The 23,277-nt window shown below is 44.1% G+C and overlaps 1 protein-coding gene across 5 annotated transcripts in view; it reads right to left on the bottom strand.

Moving 5' to 3' along the window:
* Window positions 1–23,277, bottom strand: part of PITPNC1 (phosphatidylinositol transfer protein cytoplasmic 1) — a 268,187-nt gene that overhangs the window by 95,010 nt on the left and 149,900 nt on the right. For 2 of the 5 annotated variants that reach the window (XM_082442153.1, XM_082442152.1), the window contains exons 3-4: window positions 19,295–19,383; window positions 18,263–18,270 (exon numbers count right to left, since the gene is read on the bottom strand). In XM_082442153.1, coding sequence (XP_082298279.1) covers window positions 18,263–18,270; window positions 19,295–19,383 — 97 coding nt within the window. Of the gene's footprint in view, window positions 1–8,346; window positions 8,530–18,262; window positions 18,271–19,294; window positions 19,384–23,277 lie in introns of those variants that run through there. The other 3 variants (XM_082442150.1, XM_082442151.1, XM_082442149.1) reach the window with 2 other exon arrangements.

The following is a 23,277-nucleotide window of genomic DNA, read 5'->3' as shown; positions in this document are numbered from 1 at the left end:
AAATAATATAATGATCAGAACTGAGACATAGGAGTCATCAGACCTGAGATGTATCAACTTGGGCAAATTATTTTCCCATCCCCAGCCTGTTTCCTCATTTACAGAATGGGGACCATCCTTCTCTACTCTGTAGGCATGCTGAGAAGATAAATGAGATCATTCAGGTAAACCCAGCACAGTGCCTGGCACAGAATAGGTGCAGGGTTAAAAATATATGTAAGTCTCTTCTCTGGAAACTTGTTTCACTGATTATTTGCATCTTCTCCCTGCTTCCTTTCTACTGCCTAAAAATATAACAAAATGTATCACATTCTTTCTTTCTTCCTTTCTTCCTTCCTTCCTTCCCTCCTCCCTCCCTCCCTCTCTCTCTTTGGCTGTGCTGGGTCTTAGTTGCCGTGTGTGGGATCTTTTAGTTGCGGCATGTGGGAATCTTTAGTTGCAGCGTGTGGGATGTTTTTAGTTGCGGCATGCATGATCTAGTTCCCTGACCAGGGATCAAAGCCGGGCCCCCTGCATTGGGAGCGTGGAGTCTTAACCACTGAACCACCAGGGAAGTCCCCAAAGTGTCATATTCTTAAAAAACAAACAAGCATCAAGCTCCCTCAGTTATGTTTCTTCCTCAATCTACAACCAATCCCATTCCTCCTCGTCTTCACAATCAAACTCTATTAAAAGAACAGTCGATGCATGCTGGCTCTACTTTTTCATCTCCTACCATTTTTTTCTCAACCAGGGCAATATGGTATGGAAATGACTGATGATCAAAGAATTTCCAAAGCAGCAACTGATTCTTCATCCACGCCCTGTAGGGCTCTCTACACTGTTCTATGTGACAAAGCAATTCCTCCTACGACAGCAGCTCCTTCCCAGCCTTCTCTTCCCTCCTCCATTCCTTCAATGAAGGTGGTCCCTGAGGTTCTGCCCTCCACCCTATTTTCTTGCACTGAGTGATCTCATCTGCTCCTGACTTTTCCATGACCCTTTTTTATGAATCCTCCCAAACTGACATCTTTCACCCCAACTGCCCTTCTCACATGTCCAGTTGCCCACTGGCTGTCCCCAACAAGGGTCCTCTAGGCCCACCAAACTTGAATGGTCCGTACCGAACTCGAATGTTCTTCTGCACTGCACGAGTTTCCCAGGGCTGTCAAATTACCACGAATGTGGCTTAAAACACCAGAAATGTAACCTCTCACAGTCCTGGAGGCCGTAAGTCTGAAATCAAGGTGTTGGCAATGTCGTGCTCCCTCTGAAGGCTCTAGGGAAGCATCCTTCCTTGCCTCTTCCAGCTTCTGGTGGTCCCAGGTGCTCCCTGGTCTGTGGCTGCAACTCCAATCTCTGCCTCTGTCTCCATTCACCTTCTTCCCTCCGTGTGTCTCTGTGTCCTCTTCTTGTAAGACAAGTTATTGGATTTAGCCCACCTTAAATCCAGTGTGATTTCATCTCTCATCTCAAGGTCCTTAAGTAATTACACCTGCAAAGACCCTACTTCCAAATAAGGTCACACTTGAGGTTCCAGTGGACACGAATATTGAGGGGGACATTATTTCATCCACTACACTCACCCATCACATCCAGTGAACCCCCAAGTTCTGCTGACTCAGTTTCTCTCCTTAAGGGGAAGACCTGGAGTCTTCTGTATCTGACCCGAATCTTCTTTCTGGGTTTGCCCTGTATTCATCCCATGGCCAGTCACAGAAGACCGCTTTCCATTCCCTGGAACACTTCTGGCTACCATGCTTTTATGCCTACAGTTCCCCCAGCCTGACATTTCCTTCCTAAATTTTACCCATCAGCCATCTCAAACCACTTCAGAATGATTATCCCTTGTACGCACAGAGCATTCTGTTTGTTCCTTTGTCACAGCACTATCTCCTTTTCCATCATCACAATGAGTTGTCTATGTGTCTGGCTCACCAACTCTCGTTAAGCTCCAATACTATTCCAACACAAGGCTCCCTCCCCTACTCCCCACTACCATTAGGAATGGCTTAAGTCACTTTCCCTCCAGTTATTCAGGCATCAGAGCATCTACTTTAATTTCAATGTGCTCAAATCTGCTTTCTGTGACAAAGGGCTTTGCTCCAGCTGGGAAGATACCACCTAACCTAGTCATTCTCAAATATCCAGGGGGTGGAGAAGGGAGCACCCCACCTTCCAACCCTGGACTTTCTCAAAATACATGCCAGCCCCTAAGGATTCTGACACACTTCCTAGGCTGAGGGGGATTCCATATCACTGAGGGAACTGTCAGAGCGTAGGAGCAGAAAAAAAGTTGGGAATCCTGACACAATCAAACTGTTACATGATGCAAGAAGAGAGACATCAGGAGTGTCACCCACTGGCTAAAACTGGAAGCTGTCCAAGGGATTCAGAGGACTCTTATGCTCTCCATGTCATTTGGGAACACTGAATGCTTCAAGTTCCATTTGGCCCATAGCCACATGGAGGAAAGACTAAAATACCCAAGGTAGGGATCTCCCTGGTGGCTCAGTGGTTAAGAATCCGCCAGCCAATGCAGGGGTCACGGGTTTGATCCCTGGTCTGGGAAGATCCCACATGCCACGGAGCAACTAAGCCCGTGCACCACAACTACTGAGCCTGCGCTCTAGAGGCCGAGAGCCACAACCACTGAGCCCGTGTGTCACAACTACTGAAGCCCACATGCCTAGAGCCCGTGCTCCACAACAAGAGAAGCCACCGCAATGAGAAGGCTGCGCACCGCAACAAAGAGTAGCCGCCACTCGCCACAACTAGAGAAAGCCCGCGCAGCAACAAAGACCCAATGCAGCCAAAAATAGATAAATAAATTTAAAATACCCAAGGTAGACAGAATTCTAAGATGGTCCCCAAGATTCCCAGCCCCTGGTATAATCTTGCACGCTTTATATAATCCCTCCCCTTAAGTGTAGACAAGACCTGTGAATATGATGGGATAGTTGCTCTTCTGATTAGATTACAAAGGTGATCAGATTATGTTACATTATATAAGACTTCTTTTTAGAAGAAACAGGTTGATTTTGAGGAAGTAAGCTGCCATATCCTGAGAGGGCCACGTGGCTAGAACCTGAGGGAGGCCTCTAGGAGCCAAGAGCGACCCCTGGAGGCCAGCGAACTAGAAAACCAAACTTCAGTCCTACAACCGCAAGGAACAGAATCCTGCCAACAACCAGAGAGCTTGGAAGAGGACCCTGAGCCTCAGATGAGATTGGAACCGTGGCTGAGACCTTGATTTCAACCTGACTGAGACTCTGAACCAAGGACACAGCTAACCTGAGCCCCAGTGGAAACTCTGAGAAAATGAATGTGTGATGTTTTAAGTAACTAAGTTTGTGAGAAATTTATTATATAGCAATAGAAGACCAATATAACACCAAACCTCAAGAATCCAACCATTGCTTCCCTGCCAAATCACCCATTTGGTTCTCATCTGAGTAAAGCATCACTGACTTTGAGGTTTGAACATATCTAGGGAAATGGGACGGGAAATCTGTACTCTTAGTTGTTCCACCTGTGATGTCATCCACTTTGTCAATGGCCACCACTTATTGCCCAGGGCGATATTTACTAGGAACTGATGCCACAAAACTTGCCATTGACTGGTGTCCAGATGCAGCAGTGTGCACCTAGCCCACAGGGAACAAGTAGGGTTGTTCAGTAGAAAGAATGCAGGTTTTGGAGTGAAACAGCCTTTAATTCAAACGCCAGCTTCTTTTCACACAAACTGAGACTTTGGGCAAATTCCTTAATCACCCTGAGCTTCAGTTTTCTCATCTGTAAAATGGATACAATACCAACCTCACAGCTGTGGGGTGAGGTAACAAATGTCCAAGGCCAGGCAGTATCTGGCTGAACAGATACTAGAGAAATGTTGGCCCACCCCGTTGTACCCCTCCCCATGAAATCCCACAGACTATATGGAGAGTAAATAGAGCTGGTATGTCTGTAGGGGGACCCTTCCACTGTGTATGTGCAAGAATGTCTTGGGAGGTTGTGGGTTTGCTGAAGTGGTGGCAACACAACACCTGATTGGTCCTTCTCATGACATGGATGGTGGCCAAGCCACAAAGCAGGCTTGGGTTCCTCCAGCCTTGCTGTGACCCCTGACCTGCTGTGTTTTGGGGACATGTCATCACATCTTCCAGGTCCATCCTCTTACTGTCCTCCTTTACCTAAAGGCCTAGCAGCTCCTCTTTCTGCACAGGGGCCCTCTCCCCTCACCTCTTCTCAGATTTCCTTGATCCCCTGCCAACTACACGTAGGGAAACAAGAATACTACCAGAATCTCGGTGAACTTTCTTCTTTCCGAGATCTAAAGGCTTTGTGCCTGTTGGTTCACTCGGCCTTATTTTAAAAACCGAGGCTCAGAAAAGTTAAGAAGTAGCAACAAAAAACAACATTTGGGAACCGCAGGGGGTCCCGTGAGATGAGCCTGCTGACAGGCGGAGGGTTGGGGCAGTGACTCCAGAGCAGTGCAATGAAGCAGGGAGAGGGGCCGTGAAATGTCCTCATCCCCCGGAGCCTGGGGGACATCATGAGTCATTTCGGCCCCTCCCTGCCCTCCTTCCTCCCCTGGGCCCATTCAAGATCTGGAACCTTCTCTCTCATGAAAAATCTTTTTCTCTCTCTTGTTAACTAGAAAAGCAGCTTGGCCAGGAGACTCATAACAAATATTCACTTTATTACACCCAGGGTTTATTTTGTCCCTAACCCTCTAAAAATAACACTGGTATCATGGAGAAATCAGATAAAAAAGGCAAAAGATCTCCTATCATCTCCTCTTTGATTTTCTAGCTTAGATCCTCCCAAGCCAGAAGAGTCTCACTAGTACTGCTTTCATCTGCTCCCTGCCAGGACCAGCTTCCTTTGTAGCCAGTATCTGAGCATCTTTAATTTGCCTTTCAAACACAATGTTATCCACTGGAATGAACCTCTTATTGCAAAGTGATCATCGGGTACCTGTGAAATCTCCAGCACCTAAAACTGAATGTGCAGAAAAGCAATGTTCTCTGTTGAACATTAAATACGTGTACTTGTATGTATTGGAAGTGATGGGAGAATCTGCAGTCGGGAAGAAGAATGCCAGGAAAGACGAGTGAAGTACCTGGGCCCCTGCAAGAATAATTTCCAGACACAGGCACACCCAGGTTCAGTGTTGGGAAAGGAAAGTAGCATATGCAAAATACATGGCAGAGCTGAATTTTCAATTCACTACAGCCATGCTTTGGAAAAATGAAAGAGATATTTTTAGTCCAGTGATTGATTAGGGTTGCTATGGCAATAAGAAACACTTAAGAGAAGGAAACTGAATGTAAGCAAGTCTTAAAGAGAAAGGTGCAAGTGCACTGGGAATTTCATAGTCAGTTTCTGGGTGGTGCTGGCTGCAGTTTCCACACTTGCCTAGGGCGAGAGGGGAATGTGGCTGCAGAGAACGGGCCAGGGAGACAAGCCTGAGGCTCTCTGGGGGCTCTGCACTTCAAAAACATGCAGTGGCGAAACTTCTGGAAGAACTGCACCATCCACTTTGATGATCATCATTATTGTCATACTATACCCGCCATAGCACCCAGCACATGGTGAAAACTGTAAGCTAAAGGGTACTAATCCCTCCCCATACCAGTAAAGTAAAAATCATATTCTAACAGTATTTTTCAAAAACTTACTTAATGATGCTTCATCTGGTGGACTTGTTAAAAACAGATCCCAGGCTCCTCTCCTAATGACTTGCTTTCAGAAAGTTGGTGGAGTCCCAGAGCCCACACCTGAACCTAGAACTTGATTTTTCTTTTCTTTTTAAAATAATGTTATTCACATCCCATATTATTCACCCATTTCAAGTGTACAGATCAATGTTTCTTAATCTGTTCACAGAGTTGTGCAGCCATCACCACGATCTGAGTTTAAAACATTTCATCACCCTAAACAGAAGCCCTGTGCCCACTGGCACTCACTCCCACCTCCCCCTTACCCCATGCCTGAAGCAACCACTAAGCTACTTTCTGTCTCTGATTTGTCTATTCTGGACATTTCATACAAATGGAATCATATAATATGTGGTCTTTTGTGTTTGGATTCTCTCACTTAGCATCCTTTTTTATGGCAGAATAATATTCCATTGTATGGATATACCATATTTAACTTACCCATTCATCAAGTGATGGACATTTGCTTCCAGTTTTTGGCTATTATGAATAATGCTGCCATGGACATTCTTGTAGATGTTTTTGTGTGAACATATGTTTTTATTTCTCTTGGGTATACACTTAGAGTGGAATTGCTGGTCATATGGTACCTCTACATTTAACTTTTTGAGGAACTGCAAGATGGTTTTCCAAAGTGGCTCTACCATTTTGCATTCCCACCAGTAGTGTCTGAGGGTGCCAGGTTCTCCACATCCTTGAAGCACTTATAATTGCCCAGTGTTTCTTAGTCCCAGAAAGTTCTGAAATACCTTTGGGTCAAAATGATGATCCCAGGTAACCATTCCTCACGTCCAACTGAGACACACAAACATGACTCAATACTGAGGTAAAAATGACAATAGTATGTATACTGTACTAACTATCATCAGGCACTCTTCCAAGTATGTGGTATATAATAATTAATCTATTAACTCCATAACCCTCATATAACTCTATGAGGGATATACTACTGTTACCCCCATTTTACAGATGAGGAAACAAAGGCAGGGAAAGGTTGCGTAGCATGCCCCAAATCATAACATTTACATGATAGAGCTGGGATGGATTCGACTCAGGCTGTCTGGCTCTGAGTTCAAGCTCATGACTCCACATCCTGCTGCCTGCTGAGTATTAGGAAAGCACACAAGTGTTTCCAGTGGATTTGAGTGCTCAGTTGGGGGTGATGGTGGCTAAGGCCCCTCAGTATGTCCTGTGGCCACTGAGAGCAGAGAAAATATGTCCATGTGCATCCATTCAATGAGAGATGTGCCTCTTTTAAACAGGCCCAAAGAAGGAAAAACAGGAGGTACCCGAAAGATAAATTGGGGAAATATTCATTTAAGAAATTCACGGGACTTCCCTGGTGGCACAGTGGATAAGACTCTGCACTCCCAATGCAGGGGGCCCAGGTGTTTGATCCCTGGTCAGGGTACTAGATCTCACACGCATGCCGCAACTAAGAGTTCTCATGCCACAACTGAGGAGTCTGAGTGCCACAACTGGGGAGCCCGTGTGCCGCAACTAAGGAGCCCACGTGCCGCAACTACTGAAGCCCACGTGCCTAGAGCCCATGCTCTGCAACAAGAGAAGCCACCACAATGAGAAGCCTGCGCACTGCAACGAAGAGTAGCTCTCGTTCTCCGCAACTAGAGACAGCCTGCGCACAGCAACAAAGACCCAGCGCAGCCAAAAATAAATGAATAAATAAATAAATTTATAAAATAAATAAGTAAAATAAAATAAAATGGTAAAATGAAAGAAAAACAAATAAAATGTTATGCAGGGTTGTGGTGGCCAGTGAGGCATGTCCATGGAACTTCCTGGACCAAAGAAGAAAAGTTTGAAAACTGCTGATTGAGCCCAATAATTCAATGCTTTACTTCTTGTTAGCAGCCGGAATCCTTCCATGTCTGAGAGCAACACTTTACAAGGAGGCTTGGAGTCAAGAAAATTAAATGGAAGAGTTGAGAAGCTGGCTTGGGGCAGATGATGTATTTATAGGCTTTTAAAAGATCATTTCCTTTTAGGACTTCCCTGGTGGTACAGTGATTAAGACTCCGTGCTCCCAATGCAGGGGGGCCGGGTTCGATCCCTGGTTAGGGAACTAGATCCCGCAGGCCGCAACTAAGAGCCCGCATGCGGCAACGAAGATCCCGCGTGCCACAATTAAGACCCAGCGCGGCCAAATAAATAAATAAACATTAAAAAAAAAAAAAAAGATCATTCCCTTTTAGCTTTTATCTGGAATTCAATGCATTCCTCTCTGACCATCTTGTTCTGACTGCAAGCAACATGTGTTCCTTCCTATCAATGAACATAAAACTCTATATAGACTTGACCTTCTCTCTAATGGAACCCCACTGAAGACATCGATTCCCTGGTACTATATTCTATATTATCATATTAAATGCACTCCAAAGCCATACAGGGAATTTCAGCTTGAGATGGGATCCTTAATAAAACTGGATTTGCAAATGCTTCCTCCTGTCACCAACAGAAGACTTACATCCAGAATGTTCCAGTGAACCTGGTGAAATAGGTGTAGAGTTTAGGATTTATTACCTTCTAGGAATCTGGGGCTGGAGCCTGTGCTGGTTGTAAAACAGGAGCCTGTGGGTGGTGAATCTGTATGTAGAGGCAGCAGACAACCTAGATTTTAAAGTACCTTTCGACTTTCTTTATTCTTCATCAGAAAAATTTTATCCTTCCATTTGGACAGAAAGTTTGCCCCATAGTTGGAAGGTAATATATATATACTCTCTTGTGCATAGAAAATCTTCAACAGACACAACAATTTCAAGAAGGTGTATGTCTGGTTGTCCCGCATCTACTCAGAATCTCAGTCATCCTGCAGGGAAAGATGCAAAGGAAAGAAGGGGAGATATTTGGGCTTCCTTGGCTGTTCTGGGTTCCGAGGGTCACATATGATTTTATACATCTGGGTGGGTGGTCCTAGAGACAGGATAGTTGGAAAAAAATTGCAAAGAAGATCGGTCCAGAAAAATGAGATGAGGGACCCAAGTGGAGAAAAAAAGTGGAAGAATTTTAAAGCAAAGAGAAGGCAAAAAGGAATCACATGTAAATAATAAAGATGAGGATGAATCAGAGAGTGATTTCCCAAATATAGGCTGCATCGGAAGAAAAATGTGGCCAAGAGGAGCGGTGGGGCCTGAAAGAGAAGTGGGGGAGGGTGAGAGGAAGGCAGTGTGTAGAAGGCAGAGCATGGAAATACAGCAGGAAACAGCTGTTTGTATTCCAGCCCACAGTGAGGAAATGAATGACAGCCTCTCCGCTGCTTCTCACCAGCCTGCACCCTACACTGAGGCTTCTGTTCATTCATTAGTTCCCCCATTGATGAAGCCTCGTCCCTCTTCTGACATGCTGAGTAACAGCCACTCACTGGAGAAGCGAGGCCAGGAGGGAGAAGGAGCAAATGCATGAATGAAAGTATGTTTTCTCAATGGGGCATTGTTTGCTACTGGCGCGTCCATGAAAATTGAGGAGGGAAACTAAATTCAGGCTCATCCAATCTAGAGCTGGACCTGCCAAGGCAGAAATAAGCACAGGATGCTTGTGAATACCAATAGCTACACACGACAGAGGCAGGACAAGGAGTGAAAGAGCAGGCGGAATACGTCAAATGAAAAAGAACTGCATGTAAATAAGAGAGATTGGAACGAATCAGTGACTCCCCAAATACAGGCTGGCATATGGCCAGGCAGGAAACTTCCAGATTACAAGCCTTCTCAGTTAAAAATGGTAAGAATCACCCCTCTTAACCAACTGGGCAAATTCCTCACTTAAATACATACTATCATGTAGTTCTGAGTATCTTAGTGACTAGAAAAGTTGAAAGGCATGGGGGCAACTTGCATTCACTTTATTTAATCACTGAAATGTACTATTTCAGTATATCCATATTTATATGTGTTTTATTTTATTTTTGCAGAAAGAAAGCTGCCCTACAAAATCTTCCAGGTTGTATTACTCTGATCTCACCAACTTGAACTGAACACAACTCCGTAGGTATCAATAAATTGTAGAAGAGAAATCTAATTTTCAGTACAAGTAGAAAATAGAAAAGAAGGAAAGGAGTACTTCTTAGGGAAATCTTCTATTGAAAATGCCTTTAAACAAATATTTTTTTCTTTGGTGATTGTCCTCTGCAAAGTCATTCTTAGCGGTGTTTAAAAAGATGCAAACATGGACCTAGAGATTATCATACTAAGTGAAGTAAGTCAGAGAAAGACAAATATCACATGATATCGCTTATATGTGGAATGTAAAAAAAGATACAAATGAACTTATTTACAAAACAGAAACAGACTCACAGACATAGAAAACAAACTTACGGTTACCGAAAGGGAAAGGCGGGGCGGGGGAGGATAAATTAGGAGTTTGGGATTAACAGATACACAATAGTATATATAAAATAGATAAACAACAAGGTCCTACTGTATAGCACAGGGAACTACATTCAATATCTTGTAATAACCTATAATGGAAAAGAATCTGAAAACAAATATACATATATATGTATAACTGGATCATTTTGCTGTACACCTGAAACTAACACAACATTGTAAATCAACTATACTACAATTTTTTAAAAATGCAAATAACTTTAAAAGCTACGTTATGGTAGAGAAGCATATTTTAGCTTCTGCTCTCCCCCCCACCAAAATGGCTGAATTAATTTTCTTTGATGTACAAAGAAGAGCTTGGGAACAGCTAGAGCAAATGGAACTGGGATAAATCGGACAAACAACACTGTCTGTTCCAAAGTCTTCCCCAGGCAGCAATCAATTGGGTTGCTGAGATGTGGAGACAAGTCCTAGCCCTGCATAAGGACAAAGGCACTTCGGCGAATAAGCTTGTTTGTAACTGGTTCACCCATGCAACGAAGTTCATTTTCTAAACTGAAATAAATCAGAATGCATAAGCTCACTGTCATCCCCATGTACTGCTGCCTTGGCTGTTTGGTCTAACAGAATTGACTTTGCTTGAAAAGAACTTGCAGGTTCTGTGTCACCTGATTCTTAAAAAAAAAAAAAAAAAAAATCATTACAGTTGGGAGTTCTTCCAAAAAAACTCTGGTATTTGAGTCATAGTAATCTTCAGGCAACACATTAGCCCACTAAAATTTAGGAGAAAAGTAACATTTACTGAAATAGAATTGGTCCACTGGCCTATTTAGTGGTCACGTAATAGCTCTGACCCTGAGAGGAGCTTCTGGAGCATCCCTAAGTTTTAGAAGACTGGCTTTGCAAAATCCAAGGTCTCAGGGACAGAGTGTGGGAAGTGTTGCATACTACAGCCTCCTTTTGGAGATTCAAAACGATACTGTTATTCTACAATAACAAAATGTGTTAAAATCAGTATAACCCGTTGTTTCCTTTACTTAACTGGCTATGAACCGTCTTAGTGATAGTTATAAATGGTTCCAGACTGTTTCTGTCTAAGTTTTCTTGAACCTGGAAGACTTCTGAACTTGGTTGTTCTGACTCTATGACACCAGCCTCATGCCATGACCCATGACTCACCTGACTTCACCACCTTCTCTGGGAGGATGGCCTGCGCCTTGCTCATCCAGCGTCCCCAGCTGGATGACTGTTTCTATGGCCTGGTCCCTAACAGGTCCCAGCTCATATGGCCCCATTTCTAAGAAGGGATACTTCCGTTGCCCCCTCCACCCCCAAATTACATACTGCCCCGGATACTCAGGGTTAACTGTGATGCAGAGACCTAACTCCCATCTTTACCCCATTTCCATGATGCCAAAAAAGGAATATTTAGGGACCTCCATTCTATCTTAGCTCACATAGTAGCTGAGATGGCCAGATTGGTTTCTAATTTCCTTCCAAACAAGACCACTCCTAGAGTTCAGGTGTAATAATGTATTTGCCCTAGACTTGTAACTATTTCCTGGTTATGCAATTTAGGGGTTTCTACTACCCTTGGCTGGGACTCAGTGGAAGGTGGGGGAGGGGGAGCTTAAGAAGGACGAGAGGCCTGAGAGGAATGGAGGTCGGTCTGTACACACAGCACCCATCAGCTCTTCCTATTATCAGGGAAGCTGATGAGGTCAAGATTGAAAGTGAAATTCCTATCCAGGATAGTTAGCTGCTTTCAGAAAAATACCTCTATCTCCCTAGTGCCACTCCTGGGAAGATAACCTGAGTTCACCTTGGGTTACTGACGACTCAATTGTGAGCAGCCCGACTTTCTTCCCCAGCTGGACTAACCCAACACAGAACAATCGCATCTCTCACTGTGGCTCAGTACCATCTGAGGTTCTCATGCAAGAGTTACTTCCTACTCCCTGGTTTCTTACAGTTGACTTTTTCTACCTCTTTCAACTAAATAATTAAAATGTTGGGCAGCTAGCACTGGACAGCCCACTACTATCTTTGGGGAACGGCTAGCCCTTCCAACTAACAGAAAGGTGCTCTCCATTTGTCATCACCTCTTCTGCGGATTCATATTAAAAGATGTTTTGGTGGAGTGGGTGCTCATGGCAGCAAAATATATACAGCAACTGTATATTCTAGGTCACTGCTATCGACTTATAATAGCTTGAGTTTTCAATTTCTTACAAATGAGAAGAAAAGCCTTTTCTTCCCCCCTTCATTACTACTGAGCTTGAATTGATGCTGCTGAGCTATATTCATACTCTAGTGAGGCCTTTTTTTAGCCCTAGAAAAACAAAATCGGCGACTTTGGAAAGCAGCCAGTCTCCTTGGGCACCTTCCTCTGTGACTTTATAAACTTCAGAAGAACCGGCAGGTTTTGAAGAACTGGTTAGATGGTCTGTCCTCTGGAAAATAGCTGTTGTGTTGTTCTTTGTTTACTGTACAATTAAGATTTTTTTTCCTATAACCGAGCTAAAGATATTTTTTTCCACTTCCTGGGCAAATGGCATTTCCACATAATCCTAAACACACACAGTCACTCACAGTGATGAAAAAGCTTTTACGTCTTAATAACTGTGATAACACCGAAGCCCTAGATGACCCTGAAGAGAAAGTTCCCTTAGCTGGATTTTCTCACAAATGAGGGCAGCGTGAGGTCTCAGTAATAAGCTGGACAGTCAGAAATAAGACCCAGGGGGGATCCTAGGAATAGACATACAATGCTCTGGACTAATCCTACGAGAAAAGACACCTGTCCGGAGTATTATTGAGCCCCTCTGCCTCCCTGAGGGAGGGTGGAGTATGGTGACCCCAGTTGGGAATTTGGCTTTGGGGAAGTTTTGCTTTCGGGCACAGATAGGAAATATGGGGCTTGGAATGACATCAAGAAGAGGTATTTAGAATTAAAGGGTCAGTGGATAAAGAAAGAGCCCAGTGAAAAAGCATTCAAAACAGGGGAAAAGATGAAGACAATTGAAAGCCTCTGTCCTAAATCCTGGGAGCAGACCCTGTAGTCAGAGAGAAGAGTGGGCTCTTCCTCCCGGGTAGAGAGCGTGAGAACACGGCTGAGTCCTAGTCAGGAGGAGGGAGGCAGCTTCAAAACGAACACTGCAGGCCTGAAAGTGTGCACCTGCAGCCAGAGAGAAAAAAACCCAGAGGTCCTCACTGGGGAGATGGAAAGAAAAGCTGTGCTATATTTGGGATGGAAAATAAAAGTGGACTAGCTGGGAACAATGTTGCTTCCCTATGGAGAATTAAATCCAGACCTTGCCCTGAAACTCAAAGCTACCACTACCTGGCCTCCACATGTCTGGGCAGCCAGGATCCAGCAACATCACATGCCCACTGAGCCTGGAATGACCACACAGTGGACTGAATGTTTGTTCCCCTCCATTCATATGTTGAAGCCCCAACCCCCAAATGTGATGGTATTTGGAGATGGGGCCTTTGGGAGGTAATGAGGTTTAGATGAGGTCATGAGGGTGGGGTCCTCATGATGGGATTAGTGCCCTTATAAGAAGAGACCAGAGAGCTTGCTTTTGCTCTCTCTCTGCCATGTGAGGACACAGCAAGAAGACTGTTAGCAAACCAGGAAGAGAGCTCTCATCAGGAAATGAACCAGCTGATACCGTGATTGTGAACTTCCTAGACTCCAGAACTGTGAAAAATAAATGTCTGTTGTTTAAGCCACCCAGTTTATGATGTTTTGTGATGCAGCCCAAGCAGACTAAGACAGAACAGGTATCTACAGGTGGGAGTTCTACTCTCCCCAAGGTCCAGCTCAAACCCCACCTGCTCCAAGAAATCTTCCCACAATTCTCCCAGGCAGAATTTCTCTCTCCTTTGCACAATCCTCTGTTTGCACTTGGACTGTAACACATAGCACTGGTCTTCCTTGAAATACTGACAGCTATGTATTCACCTGCTCTCAGTTTATTTTCCCCTACTCTGCCCCATTCAGTCCATTTCACTTCCTGAGCTAATCCTAACTGAGGCAGGAAGTACTTACGTAGTTATGACATATCATGTGATTGGCCCCACCGTTAATGTGGCATGTCAACTGCAGGACAGTTTCCTGAGTTATACAATTCTCTCTCCTCCCTTTCCCTTGGCCTACCAATGTGCCCCTGTTCTTATAGCCTGATTTTTGTACATTAGTCTCCGAGACCAGTTCTGCCCCACTGTCACCCCTCCCCCCAACAGGCTTGCCAGATAAAATATGAGATGAGGGGACTTCCCTGTGCCACAACTGCTGAGCCTGCGTGCTACAACTACTGAAGCCTGTGCGCCTAGAGCCTGTGCTCCGCAACAAAAGAAGCCACCGCAATGAGAAGCACGTGCACCGCAACGAAGAGTAGCCCCTGCTCGCCGCAACTAGAGAAAGCCTGCGCGCAGCAACGAGACCCAGCGCAACCAAAAATAAATAAATAAAAAATAAATTGAAAAAAACATGAGATGAGCCCTCTTTTAGTATAAGTATAGCCCATGCAATTTTTGAGACATACTTATACTAAAAATTACTTGCTGTTAATCTGAAAATTCAAACTTAATTGGACATTCTGTATTTTTACTTGCTAAAGCTGGCAACTTTATCAGCTCAGCATCTCATGACCAAGTAACCTATGTAGGAGGGCTGTGTCCTGTTCTCACCTGTACATCTTCTTGAGGACTCTAGTCCTGTCTCTGAAGCTCATGGCCCCAGTGCAGGGGCCAGGGCCTTCCCTTTCACATTGCAATCGCTTTTCTGGCTGGATGCCCAGTGCCGTTCATTCTGCCCTCTGGTCTGAACCTCTGCTGTTAGCCCAGCTCAGAGCTCAACCAGGTCTGAGTGCCAGCCTGTCCCCTGAGCTGTGTGATGGCCTGTCCCATCTTGCCTCCAGAAAACTCCAGGACTTGCAGATGACTCCCAGGTTTTGACTGGAATGTCTAACTATTTCCCACCAGACTGTGACTTCCTAAAGGGCAGGGGTCATTGCTTAATGAAGCCTAGCATCTAGCATAATGCTTTACACATTGTTGGTGCTCAGTAATAAATTACTGTTAACCTAAAATTGAAAGATGATGTTATGGGTTGAATTGGGTCCCCACTAAATACATGTTGAATTCCTAACCCCAGTTCCTCAGAATGTGATCTTACTGGGAATTAGGGTCGTCACAGATGTAATTAGTTAAGATGATGTCAAACTGGCATAAGGCAGGTCCTTAATCCAGTATGACTGATGTCCTTATAAGAAGAGAGAGACACAGTGAAGAGGATGCCATGTGAAGATACAGACACACACAGAGGGAAGACAGCTATGTGAAAACAGAGGCAGAGACTGGAGTGGTGCTCCCACAAGCCACGGAATGCCAGAGGCCACCAGAAGCTAGAAAGAGGCAAAGAGGGATTCCTTCCCTACAGGTTGCAGAGAGAGCACTGCCCCGCCGACAACTTGATTTAGACTTTTAGACTCCAGAACTGTAAGACAATAAATTTCTGTTGTTTTAAGCCACCCAATTTGTGATACTTTGTTACGGCAGCTCTAGGGAACTACCCCAAGGATTACATTAGGGAGGAATTGACCAAAAACATGAGGGCCTAGAAGAAATCAAGTAATACCTAAAGAGTCAGAAGGGGCTGAGTATGAGACTATACGACTCTAACTTCTTCATGTTTTCTCTCCAAATTTCCTCAAGCAGAAATAATTTGTGTCCCTTTAAAAGTCTGAACTGTATGATTAGAACTGCAGCAGTAGTGTGGGGCAGAGGCTGGGCAGAAGTAAAGGCTATGAGCCCCTCAGAAATCCTCCGTGGCCTGCACAGAGGTGGGCACAAGAGACCAGGGTTCATGGTGATGGAGACTGGCGGGAAAGGCTTCCATGGGAGGTGCGTCCCTGTGGGGATTGCTTTGTCAGGAACCATGGTTTCCATTCTGTTGCCTTCTGTTTTCAGTACTTTAATACATAGTCTTAAAAAATGAGCACAATACCACTAAACATTTTGCAGACTTCATTTCTCTGTTAATCACCCCCATATTTCACAGTAGTGTCATGAATTTATGGAGAATAAGTACCATCAGTTTTGGGTCAAGTCAAGGTGACCCAATTCTAAGGCAGCAAATAACTGCCTTTGCATTGTTATAGGGACAAGAATTCTCTTGGCCTTGCAACTATGGATTACATTTCAAAAGAAAAGTCCACGCACAAGCTTTGGGAGACGTGGGAAATGGGGTAACATCAGCTATCAATAAAATCAAATTAAATCCTAGAAAATTAGTACCGTCCAGTCTAATGAGCCCAGTCTGCGTTGAGGGGCACCAACATATAGTCCCATTTATTCATCCATAGAACTTCCATTTTAATGATGGCAGCTTCCAGCACTGTATGATATGTAATAATAACGAAGGATTTACCATGAATATTGAGGATTTACCATGCACCAAGGACTAGGCTGAGATTTCATGTGGATTATTTGATATAATCTTCATATCAGCCTCACGAGAAAGTTATCATATTTTCCCCTCTTACAGATGAGGAAATGGAGGCTTAAAAGGAATTAATCTGCATGACTGTCAATGGAGGTGGGATTCAAAAGATTCCTAAGTCTTCCTCTTGAAGACGGTGCAATTGATAGGGCTGGGAAGTGCTGTCTGGGAACCATTTAATTGCCTGTTATTTATAGGCAACATGCTAACAGTTTTCCATACATTAGATCAGGGGTTGATAGACTATAGCCTGGGGGCCAAATGCAGCCTACTGCCTGGGTAAACATGACCAAGCCCATATCTCTACATATCATCTCTGGCTGCTTTCTCAAAGACAGAGACTGTTTGGCCCACAAAGCAGAAAATATTTACTATATGACCCTTTACAAAAAAAGTCTCCTAATCCCTGTGTTAGATCATTGAATCCTACTACTAATAGCTCTCTGAAAAAGGGATTATCCCAATTTTAGAGATGAAGAAACTTAGGTTCACAGAAGTTAAGCTCCTTGTTCTAGAACAGTGTTTCTCTGACTTCTAAATTGTAAAAATTGTATTTTGCCATAGAACTGCCTTTTTTTCCCCAAAGATAGGGACATTGGGGAGGGTGCCATATATATTCCTTCATTTCATAAAAGACATTTTAATACCCAAGAATGAGGGTTCTAATTATCAACAGTCCTTTAAGTGGAATAAATTTAATTTTATGAAAAACTTTTTTTTTTCCTTTCATTTTGCAAAGGATGGGTGAGAACACAGTAATGGACCAGCATGAGTTCAAGAACTGGCAGTTGTGGGTCATTTACTTAAGAACTTTAGCTAGTAAGAACCAGAGGATATTCAGGCCTACCTGACCCCAAAGCAGGTGACACTTTTGTATCTGTTGGGACTACCCATCTACCTCTGACCCATGCATTCCTTCTGTCATTCAATAACTATTCATTGAGAATCTACTATGTGCCATGTATGTACCATGCTCATACCAAGGACATGAGGAATCATTTTTCTCCATGCAGTTCTCACCATCTCTCTCCTCTTTGGCTGTTTTGATTAAGACTAAAAACTCAACTCCATCACAGCTCAGTTAACCATTTTCTTCTTATGACAGTTTGACCTATTTGCCATTGGTGAAAATGATCCAAATGAAAATACCACAACACAATGACCTTATAGACATTTTTTTTTTAGTGTAAGTAATGACTCTACAGGCTCTTAGGACAGGTAGAAATTAAACGACTTTATCAAGCCACCGAGACTGTCCCATCTGAGTAAAATAGTTTGAACGTAAGTCAATAGTTTGACCTTTCGTTTCAAGGTCTTTCTATGAGGGATCAGGTCACAGACTGTAAGGAAAAGCCCCACCTTCCACTGATAACTACCATCATCTCTTTAATACCACATTGCTAGAAACTGTTCTTCTATTTCAGTGAACTAACAGGTAGAGCAGTCAAGCTATTTAAAAATACAAGCAAAAGTTAATTATGTAAAGGCATTTTAAATTAACATTCATACTCTTGAACAAATGAGAACATTCAAATTATTGCATTATATATAACTATGTAATAGCCTACATTTAAATATTTCTGATTCTGTATTATTCCTCTTTTTTTTTTTTTTTATTACATTGATAAGATGAGAAGCACAAGGGAAGTTCCAATTACTCCACTGATCTTAGGCTGAATATTTTAAAATGATTAAGTGAAACTTACTGTGTATTCTGGTCCCAGATGTTCATTTGGACAAGAGGGAAAAGAAAAAAGAGAGAGAAAAGGATGATTTAGACCACACATATGCAATATAAAACCACAGAACTAATAAATATTGCTGAATTATAATTATTAAAAATGTGGTAAAGAAACCTTCCGAGGATTAAACTTTCATAAATACTAAGTGTCTCTATGTTTGCTCTCGAAACTCTTTCACATACTTCTGTGGTTGGGTAGATAAGGAGTGTAAGACAAGATTCAATTAGACTATAGGTTTGTGGCTAATTAAAAACCAAAGAGTTGGCCTTAGAAAAGCAGAATTAAAGACTAATAATTCCAGTAGAGCATTTCATTAACCACAAAGGAAATCTGTTAAGTGGAAAAGCAGCTTTTAAAACCAATAAGAAGACCCTGTTAGGATGACATTCAAATGGGATCTTGAATTTTCATGTGTTCGAGGGCAGGAACCAAACCTTCTAAATTTCTGGCCAGTGTCTAGCTCAGTACCAACACTGAGTGTTATTATCACTCTACCACAAGTGAGGAAGAAAGTGATTTTCATATTATCCTATTGCAAAGGAAGTGGTTTGGAGCAGAGAGACCCAACAGAACCTTTTATATAAATTATAGTCAGGTTTTGTTTTGCGGGGGTGGGGGGGCATTTGTAAAGCAAACAAGTCAAAATAAACAACTTGTTTATGAACAAACCCCAACTCAACATTATTTGGGTATTACTGAGACAAGAGGGAGAAATAAGGATCACGAAATCTCTAGAAATGTCACTAAAAAGAGCTTCCCTTTTCTTCTCCATATGTTATTTACTACAATCACTTTAAGAAGGAAGATGGAATAGTTTTGCTTAAGCCCCCCAACCCCCTGCTAGGAAGAGTGCTGACCTAAAAGTATGGAGGCAAAGGGTCAGGGAGATATCACAGCGTTCCCACCAGTCCCTGCTTGGATAACCCACCCTCAGTCAGTGAAATCTGAATCCTCCTGTGTCCTTGCATGCGACATACTGGGTGTACAAGGACTTACCTGTAATCGTGTAGGGATAATAGTTCCACGCCTTCTCTGTAACATAAAATATCTTGGGAACAACAGCTCTAGCCCAACTAGGCAGTTTGCTAAGATGAAAGAAAGACAGAAAAAAAGACAATTAGAGTCTGTCCAGGGCCTCACCCTGCTACCATATCTTTCCAGAGAAACTGACTGCTAGAGAAATCAGAGGACTTCTATTTCCTCTCTTCTCTCTTCAGCCACTCGGTCCCCACCTCCCTGGTCTTTACCATAGTTAAATCGTCCTCGGTTCATATTTAGGACATGTAGGATGGCCACAGACACTACAAGGCAGGAGAGAGGCACAGAACGGATTGGTTCCCCAGAAAGAACCAACACTGCCAATACCTTGATTTCAGACTTTTGGCCTCCACCCTGGGAGGGGATAAATGTGTGTTGTCTAAAGCCACCCAGGTCACAGCCATTTGTTGCTGCAGTCCCAGGAAAATAATGCAAAGACAGAGTCATTCCTCTGAACAGGCACCCGGGCAGCCATTTGCAGAAAACATTCTCAAAACAAGGAAAACCCAAGGGCACAGGTCCCAAGACCCTTGGTAAACCAAGGACTAATTAAGTTTTGCTTTGCTTTGTTCTGTTTTCCTTCTGAGGCAAACTCTACAGCTTACTGCAGGCCCAGAGAATTCCTTTAAATATTATATTTACATATATAGAATGATATACTACTGAAGTATGGCTGCATGATTTTATTCCCCCCCAGCACTCCACTGTGGCGTTTTCTGTCTTTCCAGATGCTACCATTTTGTTTCTTTCCTGTGCTGGTGCCTACAGCTAAGTGTCTGGGACACCAGCGTCTAGCAGTACCTCACACCCAGAGCGATGACGCAGACTCCCAGCTCCTGAGGGCTGCGTGCTGGCAATAAAGAACATCAAGAAGCGGTTGTGAACTGCAAGCTGATCTAGCTAAGAGAGGGGGGACATCAAGGTAAAAGAACCCCAAACCCCAAACCCCTCTTGGACATGGGGTTTAAATGACATCCAGAGCCAGTAAAATACTGTGCACCTTGCATGTCTTCCCAAATTGTTTCTCTGATTTCTGACAGTATCCAGTCCCTGCTTTTTAAAAGACAAATATATATTTTCGATGGCTGGTCAGACCTAACCCAAAGAAAGCTCCAGGCCGATACCCAGCGCTATAACAAACGGGGAAATCAGAGCCGCCCCCCCCTCCCCGCCCCTGCAGCCGAGTGAGTGTCAGATGGAGGCCACTGCTCTCAGGTGTGCTATGAGGGGCGCACGGAGCAGTTTCATAATTCACAGGACAATTCTTCTTGCTGATCTAATGCAGACTGTCTCACTCCCATAAAATCATCTCTCATGCCCATAAAATCATTACTCCACTCCGCAGTAACTGCTCATTTACCTTCCCTTCAATCTGCTTAGAAGGAAGGGGCTGCTTCCCGACAGGGGTTTTTACAGCTTTCGCCTAGGATTTATTCTTTCAGTCACTGAAGCTGGAGGGTAACTGGGGTCAACGCTGAGAGTGGGAAAGTCGCGTTGGGCTGGCTTGCGGGAAGTGGTCACGAGCATAACGTCCCCCAGGTGCCCTCCCGTTTGCCACCACACCCCAGAGTGATATGCCAAAGGGTCATACAGAGAGGTGTGGATTCTACTCACAGGCAAGTGGTTTTCTTGTGCTTTTAACGGGACCGAAACAGGTTTGTGGAATCTCCCCAAAGTAAGTTAGGCATTGTTCAGTTTAGACAAAGTACTTATGTCTCCTTACAAGCACTAGAGCCCTTTCCCCACTGTTCTTTAGTGGGGGAGGTGTTCCGTCTACACTGCACCCCTCCCCAGATTCACCAGCCTCCTCTTGATACCACTTTGGGGCCCGAGTCTTCCTCCCTCCATAACTCAATCCCTCTGCCATTTAAAAAGTCTCCCAGCAGAACCACATCCCTAAGCAACCATCATTTTCTGGAAGGAAGATGACAAACACTGGCCATTTTCCACTCATGTTGAAACTTGTCCTATTTGTAAGTGGTCACGACGCCAGGCTCTAGAATCTTTATCTTAGCTGCTTCATCCACCAATGTATGCAGAATATGCAGCACTATAATCAAATACCTTTTCCAACGAGACGCCCGAAAACACATAACATTTAGCCAAGATGGCTGATATGATTTTATGTGACTTCTGAACAGTCTGGAAAGGAGGCCCTTCTGGTATAATCCATTTACCAGGCCAGGCACAGGAGGCGTTGGAACAAATTCTGTGATATGCCATTTAAATATTTTTAAGCCCACTGGAGACCTTCTCCTAGCCCCTGACTTCCCTGGAGCACATTCAACATTCAAATCGTTTTTGTCTGAGAAAGTAAAATCATTTTTCCCTGCAGCAATAATTTATCAGGGCTGCAAGGGAAAATGGAATTAAATTAAACCCCACTGCTGCTGTCCCTTTCGTGATGTATACTGCCTACAATTCCAAGGAGAAGCCTGTCATTCAAACTCACTACCTGGCATCAAACAAGAACCTCTCTTCTGGAAAGGTGGCATGACTTGAATCATGTCCTCTTGGTCCAGTGGCCGAGACTAAACCTCCCAAGACCATCTCACCATGGCTCAGGCGTTAGGGACACTGAGGAAAAAGACAAAATTCTAATACCTTTAAGGAATTAGAAAACATGCTGATGTGGAATGCTACCACATTTCCCCAAAACCTTTGTCCATGCCTACGAAAGATAGACTTTTCAAGTTGTTTTGTTTCTTACTTCTTTACTTCACATGGAACAGAACATATCAGTGACAGCTGGTCAACTTGTCCCAGGTTAAATGGGACTGTCCTGGTTCTGAAACAGGAGAGAAGGGGGCAGGGCACAACATTTGAAAGAATGACATAGCCCGAGGACATGACATAAACTGATTAGAACCAAATGGGTCCAAGATGGCGGACAAGTCGACTGCACTAGACCTTGAGCCTTAGTATACGCTCACATCAGCAAGCTAAATGACACACCCACAGGCACCGTGACAGTTCCAAGACCAACCATAAGGATCAAAAAGTGGGCAGCGGGCTTCCCTGGAGGCGCAGTGGTTGAGAATCTGCCTGCCAATGCAGGGGACACGGGTTCGAGCCCTGGTCTGGGAAGATCCCACATGCCACGGAGCAACTAAGCCCGTGAGCCACAACTACTGAGCCTGCACGTCTGAAGCCTGTGCTCCGCAACAAGAGAGGCCGCGACAGTGAGAGGCCCGTGCACCGCGATGAAGAGTGGCCCCCGTTTGCCACAACTAGAGAAAGCCCTTGCACAGAAACGAAGACCAAACACAGCCAAAAATAAATAAATAAATTAATTAAAAAAAAAAAAAAAAAGTGGGCAGTGGCCCAATTCCTGGAAATCCCCGGCCCTTCCTGAAATAGTTGGAATACTCCTCCCACTCATTAGCCTATGAAATTACCGACACCTATAAAAACTGACAACCCCATACCCTGGTGCCTTTCTCACCTTCTGAGATGGTCCACGCTCTGTCTGTGGAGTGTGTTTCTCTCTAAATAAATCCACTTCTTACCTATCACTTTATCTCTCACTGAATTCTTTCTGTGATGAGACGTCAAGAACCTGAGCTTCATTAAGTCCTGAAACCAGGTGTGTGATCTCAGTTGGAAGACTGTGGGTTTTGGCTGGGTTTGAGTCCCAGACACATGGGTTCAAGTCCCAATCTGGGTTTTCGGCTGGGTTCGAGGCCCGGCTGTGTGGGTTCGAGTCCCATTCTCGGTTTTGGCCAGGTTCGAGCCCCAGCCACGAGGGTTCGAGTCCCAATCTGGGTTTTGGCCGGGTTTGAGTCCCGGCCACGTGGGTTCAAGTCCCCATTTGAGGGGCACAGTTTCAGCTGGCGACCACAAAGGGACAGTGATAAGGTAAGAAAATGTTGAGAGTCAGCTCTTGGTCCTAAAGAGGCCCGTGGGATGCCGCAAGCCGTGCATACTGGGGAAGATGCTCT

Source organism: Balaenoptera physalus, assembly GCF_965194825.1.
Source record: "Balaenoptera physalus genome assembly, chromosome: 20".
Taxonomy (NCBI): domain Eukaryota; kingdom Metazoa; phylum Chordata; class Mammalia; order Artiodactyla; family Balaenopteridae; genus Balaenoptera; species Balaenoptera physalus.
Note: the sequence above shows the minus strand (reverse complement) of the source record. Positions and strands in the feature narration are given on the sequence as shown.